At 42.6% G+C, this 9,548-nt stretch overlaps 1 protein-coding gene and 1 long non-coding RNA gene across 4 annotated transcripts in view; one reads left to right on the forward strand and one right to left on the reverse strand.

Moving 5' to 3' along the window:
- LOC105531355 (solute carrier family 22 member 4) overlaps positions 1–9,548 on the reverse strand; it is a 133,000-nt gene that overhangs the window by 73,486 nt on the left and 49,966 nt on the right. Inside the window, exons 5-6 of one of the 3 annotated variants that reach the window (XM_011969282.1) lie at positions 6,203–6,329; positions 1,983–2,077 (exon numbers count right to left, since the gene is read on the reverse strand). The exons of the other annotated variants lie outside the window; for them this stretch is intronic. Coding sequence (XP_011824672.1) covers positions 1,983–2,077; positions 6,203–6,329 — 222 coding nt within the window. The remainder of the gene's footprint in view (positions 1–1,982; positions 2,078–6,202; positions 6,330–9,548) is intronic. 3 annotated transcript variants of the gene reach the window in all.
- LOC105531356 overlaps positions 1–9,548 on the forward strand; it is a 72,109-nt gene that overhangs the window by 37,801 nt on the left and 24,760 nt on the right. Inside the window, exon 6 of the long non-coding RNA XR_001004787.1 lies at positions 1,522–1,643. This is a non-coding gene — a long non-coding RNA (uncharacterized LOC105531356). The remainder of the gene's footprint in view (positions 1–1,521; positions 1,644–9,548) is intronic.

The raw sequence follows: 9,548 nt of genomic DNA on the forward strand, positions 1-9,548 counted from the left end.
AGAAGCTTCTCTGTGGAAAAAATAACTATGTAACTGAGTACCCCCATTTTTCTAAGGGATAGTTTATTTTCTCTCTCTCTTCTTTTCTCTTTCCTCCTTTTCCCCACTTTCTACTTACCTCTTTAGAAGTGCAATTATAGCCTTTTAACCTCCTCTTCACTAGACACTCCCTGCAGGGCAAGTTCATCTAACTATGTGCTTAGAAGATCCAGAGTGGAACTCTCACCCCCCAGATTTCCTCAAGCGATATCAGTCAATTTCCAACCTAAAGTATGCTTGCTAGAGTTTTTGGCCACCTATACAACCTGTTTCTGCCCATGAAGGCGCCAACTCAGCTGCCCAGTAGATAAGGCAGCAAGCTAACCCTCTGAGCCCTCACCTGCTTGCATCCTCCCCTGCCTTTTAGAAGTGCCTGCTTTCCACTTCAAAAAGAGAAGCGGTACCCTTTAGGCAGGAAGCCGATACCCTTCTCCCTAAGCTAGATTTGGAATAAAAAGTCACTTTCGTTACATCAGACCTTGCTCTTGTTAATTGGACGCCGCAAGCTATGAGTGACTGAACCTGAGTTTCTGTTACAACTGCACTATGCAGACGCCCCTGTGTAGAAATTTGCTTATTATTAACATGACTGAGAAGCAGAGGATATCTGAAAAATGATTTCAGGAACACTGGTGGATCTTTTTACACATACTAGACCCAAATTAGATAATGCAAGGACTAATTCATAAACAAAACAAGTAATTAAACTTTACTGCTCAAGGGATTTTAGTGATTTTCCCATTTAGTAATAGGAGCAGCTTAGATAGAACTAGTGACTAATTTTTTATTAGCTTAGTAGCATCACTGCCCAAGAGCATTTGCATCAGGGATATATATATGCTGAAATGTCAGAATTAAGAAGGCCGTGTACCTAGGACAGACTTGCTTAATTCAGAGGCAGAAGCTCTGTCATTGATCTCTTCTAATTGCCAAGTAAGATGGCCCTTAAAAATAAACTTAGATTAGCTGCAGCCTATCTGCCAGTTCTGACGATCATCGTGTGTGCGTGTCTGTGTGTGTGTGTGTGTGTGCGTGTGTGTGTGCTGCCATCATAGGGTAGGAATTTTCTTTTTTCTTTTTCTTTTTTTTCTTGGCAGATAAATTATTAAATCTAATCTATAAAGCCAATTCACTATTTCTGTGCCTGAAAGCCACTTGTTAGTTTGCTATTGGCACGTATAAGAAGCTTATCAAGGCTCCAATCCAGGCAATGGGGATCTAGGTTATTCTAGCCTCACTGTTCAATTGCCAGGTCAGCTTCAGGAAGCAGGAGCTGAATAAGCATCTCTGCCTCAGGCACCAGGGACATCATTAGTCTTAATCTCATAATTTTTGGTGGGGAGGGAACCCTTACCCAGGGACATCAATGATCTCAATCCCATAACTTTAGGAGGGGGAAAGGGAATGCTTTCCCTTTGGGCCCCAGTACTGCAGACTTAAATACTGTACCCTGTGCCTTTTTTTTTTTTTTTTTTTTTTAAGATGGAGTCTTGCTTTGTTGCCTAGGCTAGAGTGCGGTAGTGTGATCTAGGCTTACTGGAACCTCCACCTCCTGGGTTCAAGGGATTCTCCTGCCTCAGCCTCCCGAGTAGCTGAGATTACAGGTATGCGCCACCATGCCCAGCTAATTTCTGTATTTTTAGTAGAGACAGGGTTTCACCATGTTGGCCAGATTGGTCTTGAACTCCTGACCTCAGGTGATCTGCCCACCTTGGCCTCCCAAAGTGCTGGGATTACAGGCGTGAGCCACTGCACCCAGTGACATTTTTTCAGTATCTAGTCCCGTGAACTGAATCGAGGCATTTCAAAATAATTTAGAACTTTATACTCTTAATTTTTCCCAGGAAAACCCAGGCGTTGCCATAATGTTCCTCTGAGTTAAAGAAGATCAGTTGCATACTTATGTGCCGGATGTCTGCATTTCCAGGTCACTTATTACTTACCATAGCAGCAAAGACATAATGGTCATTATGGCAATATTCCAAGTTCTGAATAGGTCCAGAATGAAAGCTTTCTGCTGCTTCAGGGGATTTAGCTCCTGTAAGCAAAATAATGCAAATAACCATGAGATTAAGAGGTAGTAAGGAAGTATCTTTGGCTATGATGCATGGGGAAAACTTATGCATGCAACTCTCACTTCACCTTGACTATGCTTAGAAGTGTGGGAATTGGAGGCAATAGGGCATCTACATATATGATGCTTATTCTGACACTTTAAAATGTTTGCAGACCATTTTACACAGAAGCCTTTTAAATATATAACACCCACTTCCCTGTCTTGTTATACAAAGCCTGTTGTCTAATATAGCCTTTCTCTGACTGACAGTCAGAGAATGGATGTCCTTTACCACACTGATCTGTGATCCTCAGGACTGCCTATTGAAGGGTAGGGCCATGTAGTCCCTTCCTTGAGGCCATGTCTGCTTTTTACACTTCTCTGTTTATTTGCTTATTTGTTTTTTTTAGATGGAGTCTTGCCCTGTGGCCCAGGCTGGAGTGCAGTGGCGTGATCTCAGCTCACTGCAACCTCCACCTCCCAGGTTCAAGTGACTCTCCTGCCTCTCAGTCTTTAGCTTACTGCTCTGTAAAATGGGTATATTAATTGGGAGTTGAGAGACTAAATGAGATCATATATATATATGTAATATATGATCCATATATATATATATGAGCCATATATATATATGGCTTAGCACAGTGCTTGAACCATGGTAAATGTCCAATACATTTAAACTATTATTATTATTATTATTACTGTATCATTGAGGAAAAGAGGCTAGCCATCAGCGGTCAGTGACAAATCCTTACTGCTATTGATGAGCTTATACTCTTTTACTTTTATTTATATTTATTTATTTACTTACTTGTTTGTTTTTTGAGAGGGAGTTTCACTCTTGTCGCCCAGGTTGGAGTGCAGTGGCGCGATCTCAGCTCACTGCAACCTCCGCCTCCCAGGTTCAAGCAATTCTCCTGCCTTAGCCTCCTGAGTAGCTGAGATTACAGGCACCCACCACCACACCCGACTAATTTTTGTATTTTTAGTAGAGATGAGGTTTCGCCATATTGGCCAGGCTGGTCTCAAACTCCTGACTTTAGGTGATCCATCTACCTCAGCTTCCCAAAGTGCTGGGATTACAGGTGTGAGCAACTGCGCCCGGCCTATTCTTTTGCTTTTAATTTGCTGATATTAACTTGCCATGAGTTATGAATCAAGGTAACCAAGCTGATTAGAATTGAAACTAACATAAAAATTATTAGGCTCTGAGGTGGGGAAATCTCTTAAGGATGAAGTACTAGGACTTTGTGACTTTGTGGCCCTACAGTGCATGTGCAGTAAGAGACTGAGGGAGGAATTTCTATTATGAAGAAGTGAGAGTGCCAGGCCTGCCTTCACAGCAGGTGCTCTCCAAATGTGAGTGTCCTTCTTTCTAGTAATGAGCAGACACTTACACAGCTCACAGCCACATTGCCTTTTCTCTACTGCACTATTTGGATTGTAGAGCCCCAGAACATGGGCCCCCAGCAGAATAACCCTGGTACTACAACAAAGCAAAGCCCCTGCATAAACTAGTGGGAACTAGACATCCTTTTGGAGGGTTCTGGGGTGGTGCACACAGACAGGACCTGTGGACCAGGCCTGTGCTAACACTTGGTGGTTCCACGGGGCCCTTCTCAAATGCAGGTTGCCAGGTTCCTCCCTGGGCTTGCCTACTTCGACTCTTTTAAACAGAGGCCTGAGAATCTGTATTCTTAAAGCACTTGGGTGATTGTGATGAGCAGCCAGGATTGGAAACCTCAGAACGAGAATATCCTTATATCCAGTGGTTGTCCCTGGCCGGGGTGGAGCCACCAAAATGTCTTTGGATCAGGTACCAGGAGCAGGTTGAAGGTGCTTCTTCTGAAGCCAAGGATGCTTGAGATTGCTTTCTAAGACAATGCTCTACTCTATATCTTTTCCTGTCGAAGTTAATGCTACTGCCTCTAACATGAAGTGAAAAATCACAGTTGTTAAGAGCATGTGCTTTGGTGCTTGGGAGAACTAGGTCACAAATCCCAGTTTAACGTCTGTGTGATCCTGGGCAAGTTCCTTAACTTCACTGTGCCTTAGTTTCTTTTTTTGGGGGGGAAAAAAAAAGCATGGGCATTAAATGAGCAGAACACAGTGCCTGGCATTTGGTAGGCTCTTCAATATCATTCTAAATAGAGTGCAATTGCTGGCACAGGGCTCTGCAGATCCTCCTAAAGAGGATCCTACAGGAGATGAGCAGGGGAGATGACCAGACCTCAGGAAAGCACAAGCCCCCTTTCCCTTAATGGGTTTGTCCAGTTCAGGCTAGATGTGCATCATGGCAGGAAGAAAGAAGGCACTGTCAGGCTGAGGATGGTGGCTCACATCTGTAATCCTAGCACTTAGGGAGGCGGAGGCAGGAGGATTGCTTGAGCCCAGGAGTTTGAGACCAGCCTGGGCAACATAGTGAAACCCTGTCTCCACAAAAAAAATACAAAAAGTTAGCTGGGTTTGGTGGCAATTGCCTATAGTCCCAGCTTGGGAGGTTGAGGTGGGAGGATTGCTTGAGCCCAGAAGGTTGAGGCTACAGTGAGCTGTAATTGCACTACTGCACTCCAGCCTGGGCAACACAGTGAGACTCAAAAATTTTTTTAAGTGTGTATATATATGTATATAGATACACATACACACACACACATGTACATATTTATATATGTGTATGTGTGTATGTGTATCTATATATATATAAAGGTACTACCAGAACCATATGTTTTAACACTGAACTATATTCTTATTTGTCCATAACTATGTATCTCATATCTATTTTATGATTGCTTTCATCCATGTAGGTAAATCCCTATAACTAGAATGTAAGTTTCACAGATAGGAATCAGGCCACCTAGCTGATAAATACCAATAAACACCCAGCACAGTCCCGAAGGGCAGAAGTGTTAGACACTCTCAATGTTGTTGTTGTTGTTGTTGTTGTTTTATCCCTTTAAATTGACTGAGATTTGAAATGGACTTCTTGACTTGAAGGGCAAAGGATTAAGGGATGTTTTGTCCTGGCAGCCCTCTGAGAGCTTGAGTTCATGGCCACTCTAAGCCTCTAGCCATAGCTAGAGTATCTGCTTCTGGAAAAGGTCCTGAAGGCCAGGGATCGGGGAAGCCCTCAGGGTGAGCAGTGGCATGCCCACCGTCCTCTACAGAGTTCTGCTTTCCACACTACATGCTTTGGTGCAGGGCATGCATAATGCTACTGCAGCCACCATAGTCTTCTTTAGGTGTCCTGAGCAGACTGTTACCTATCTCCTAGCCAGGAATGCCCTGCCCCATCCTCTCCACTCATTTAAATGAGTCCTGCTGTCCTCCCTGGCTTGGACCTGCCTCCAGCCATGGGCCACCCTGCTCTCTTTCTCTGTATTGCTAGCACACAGTGTCTCTTCTTAGATACTTACCCTTTCTTCCCTTATGCCATTCTTTATCTTTTTATCTAATCCTCTTGCCCATCTTAGTTACATTCTATGTTCCTTTAGAATTGGGGCTGTGTCTTATTTTTCTTATTTCCTCTAGGAGCCAGCACAGGGCATGGCACACTGCATATCCTCACGAACTGTCAGGAGATGTGGCTGCTTCCACAGGATATCAGCTTTTCCTTGTGGTCACCACCTTTCAAGTGTGTGCTTTCAGGCCTTAAGGTTCTAGACATGACACAGAGCAAGACTAAAGACATGCATAGCTTCCTCAGCAGTCTGTGGTAAGATTCAGGGTACAGTGGAGAACCCAGAGTGGACTAACCCTGAAACATATTTTTTCCACTTAATCTGGACATTTAAAAATCATCAGTACATAGCTGTGTCAGTGGTTTGGAGCAATGCCAATAGAAAGTTGATGATAAACTTGCAAAATAAAGGGAACTAGTATTTAATGAACACTTGCTATTTGCTAAGCAGTTTACATATATTATTGCATTTAATTCTTATAAACAGCCCTTTAAGGTGGATTTTATCTTAGAATTTAATCATGATTGTGTTCCTAAGGCATAGTGCAATGCCTGGTACATAGTGGGCACTTAACAAATATTGAATTAAGTTAAATTCCATAAAATCAAGAATGCATAGCTGATCTCAAGAGGAAACATCTGCAAATGCTTACCTCCACAGAATCAAATATCACTGCTGGTACAGCTATGTTGTTCATTTTTGCAGCTTTTTGGATGATATCTTCAGCCTCTCTAAATCTTCTCTGGGATATCAGCCATCGGGGAGATTCAGGAATGAACCTATAATTTATTTGTAATATTTAATAATTTTTCACAACAGCAGGGTTGGATACTATTAAATCTCAATTTTCCCCAGATAGTTGTAATTTTGTAGAATTCTAGTTTGTCTTTTTAAAGGGAGTCCACATAAGATTTCTATTGGAGCATAGGAATAAATAAAAGCACCTTCAAGTTTCAAACTTCTGATCAAATTATAAGACTGATCATCAGTTGTGCTTGAGACCAGGACCAGATGATAAGGGGTGACATTAACTATGGGCATGTTTGAGCCAGGACATCTGGAGAAGTTCATCCAAAACTTATAGGCATTGTGGCTCATAAAAGAAATGTAGCTACTAGACTGTAAGTTCCCCTAGAGAAGAGACTGTCTTTGCAGTGGGTCCATCTTAAGGAGAATTGCTGGTGTCCCAGCTGGTGACATTCACAATTTATTGGGAAAAGGATGGCCAGGGCATCTGTGTTCTTGATATTTTCCTTTAGTCAAAAGAGAAGGTGGGGGCACTGACACCTGCCTGTGTGGGGTCCCCATGGCTTTCAACATATTCCCAGATCAGCGAGTGCCCAAACCAGTTTTTGCGAGATGAGCCCCAATGTTGTCTTTTTGTTAACATCTAAAAGCTTATTGTTTCAAATTACATAGTCTATTCCCATTTATAGCTGATGCTCAAACACAGTTGCAAATAATAGGACTTCTATTCTTTCTAAATTTTTATTTCTCAAAATCTTTTAGCCATTCTCCTATCAGCTCTCATTTTCCTTACCTATTGTTAGTACAGATGGTCGCTAACTTATGATGGTTCGACTTACGATTTTTCTACTATAGGAGAAAAGTGATATGCATTGAGTAGAAACCTTACTTTGAGTACTCATACATACAGCCATTCTGTTGTTCACTTCCAGTACAGTATTTAATAAATTACATGAAATATTCAACACTGAATTATAAAATAGGTTTTGTGTTAGAAAATGTTGCCCAACTGTAGGCTAATGTTAGTGTTCTGAGCATGTTTAAGGTAGGTCGGGCTGAGCTATGATATTTGGTAGGGATGCAGGGCAGGCAAGCCCCAGAGTGGGGTTTGGCCCATGAGGGTTCTTAGCTTTGCCCAGGAAATAATTCAAGGGCAAACTGGAGGTGGAAGAAAACAGCTTTATTGAAGAGACAATGTTACAGCTCAGTGACTGCTCCTGCAGAGCAGGGCTGCCCCACAGGCAGAGTAGCAGCTCAGGACAGTTTTGCACTCATATTTATAACTACTTTTAATTACATGTAGATGAAAGGGCAGTTTATGCAGAAATTTCTAGGGAAAGGGTAGTAATTTTTGGGTCATTGGGTCATTGCCATGGAAAGGGGCAATAAAGCCTGAGTGTTGTCATGGCAACAGTAAACTGACATGGCACACTGGTGGGCGTGTCTTATGGAAAGCATCTTCTGCCCTGGCTCTGTTTTAGCTGGTCCTCAGTTTGGTCCGGTGTCCAAGCCCTGGCTCTGGAGTCATGTCTGACTTCCTACCTCAGTAGGTTAGATGTATTGACCTAGAATATTCTCAATTTACAATCAGCTTTTTGGGATGTAACCCCATTATAAGTCGAAGAGCATCTGTACTTTCTTAGCCTAGAAAACAAATTATAAGTAGCAGACACAGAGTCCTCTATAATTAATTGGCCCAAATCCACACTAGGAATAAGCTCAGAGCAAAACAAATGATGAACTAGCAGGTCCCCTCTCCAGCTTACTAGCACATGAGTTGAAAAATGAGCTCAGTTTGCATTTTTCAGAATATGCCTTTAGTTGGTCCCTATAGGAACTACAATAATATTAGGTCACCGGCTTCCAGTAATTAGAACTGTGTTGTCCAATAGAAACTTCTGAAATGTTCTGTATCTGTGCTAAGACAGCACCCACTAACCACATGTAGCTATTGAGCTAGTGTGATTGAAGAAACGAAAATTTAATTTTATTTACTTTTAATTAATTTTAATTTAAATAGCTGCATGTGACTGGTGGCTACTATATTAGTGCAGAATTGGAGATCTTACTACACAGCCACGATATACCTCATGGATAGATGCTTCTACTTTGGGCCAGTATCTTTCTCCAACCAGATTATGCTTAGAAATATTCTACCTTTTTTTCTACAGATCACTGGCCTCAGATTCTTAATGTTTAATCAGCTAGAAATTGCATAGCTTTCCTCATGTTTCATCTATGGCCTGCTTCCCTACCCCATCCCCACCCCCTATACATATACTCCATTCACACCTGTGGCCACTTACTGCCAAGCCTTTTAAAGGAAACTTGGGACATAAAAAGTTCCCCAAACCACCAGCAATGCCTCTATGTAAGTTTATCTCCCATTTCTAGCCCACTGTACTCAGGGCCACTGGTATCTCTAGTTTTGAATTGCTTTGATATTTTTGTGTGTGTGCACATAATCTCAAATCTAGCTGATCATTTCAAGAGTCAGTGGAGTGCCAAATGAGGTTGCACACTATAATCTCTCTGTAGATTTAATTCAGACTAAACAGGAGTGAGGTGTTGCTGGAGAGCTTGTCTCATACTGAGCAGGCGGCAGGGTCCACGTCAGCTCTAAGCATCCCCCCATATCCCAACCACTAGACTGATGAGCATCCCTTTGGGAAGCCCCACCTGCAAGGATGGGATGTTCAGAAGAAAGCTATTTTCTTTTACAAGAAAATGATAAGACCACTGATAAACGTTCAGGGGGAGCATTCAGCTTTTCAGTGCTGGTCCCGGGCTGGCCTCTATCTGGGTCAAGTCCTGTCCCTGGTACAGTATGCCCACAGCCAGGAGCACTCATGGACTGGCCCCTGGGAAACAGAAGAAAGAGCTCTCCTTAGGGCAGAGTGAGCAGGCTCCCTGTGGGATGGACCTTCTCGCTGGAAACTCTGGAGGCTAACTCTGGAGGGCTAATGGATCAGAGCTGTTCATTCCTCACTGTGACATATGGTCCTGAGGCAAATCCCATCCCTACTAATCTCTGTACAGCCAATCAGGGGCCTTACATTGTTATTCTCTCTCTCTTTCTCTCTCTGTCTCTCTTTCTCTCTAATAGAATCATACATTAATAAGATTGATTATAACTTTTTTCGAGACAGCATCTCATTCTATCCAGGCTGGAGTGCAGTGGCATGATCATAGAGCTCACTGTAATCTTGAACTCCCAGGCTCAAGGGACCCTCCCACCTCCACCTCCTAAG

Source organism: Mandrillus leucophaeus, unplaced genomic scaffold (assembly GCF_000951045.1).
Source record: "Mandrillus leucophaeus isolate KB7577 unplaced genomic scaffold, Mleu.le_1.0 Scaffold88, whole genome shotgun sequence".
Classification (NCBI taxonomy): domain Eukaryota; kingdom Metazoa; phylum Chordata; class Mammalia; order Primates; family Cercopithecidae; genus Mandrillus; species Mandrillus leucophaeus.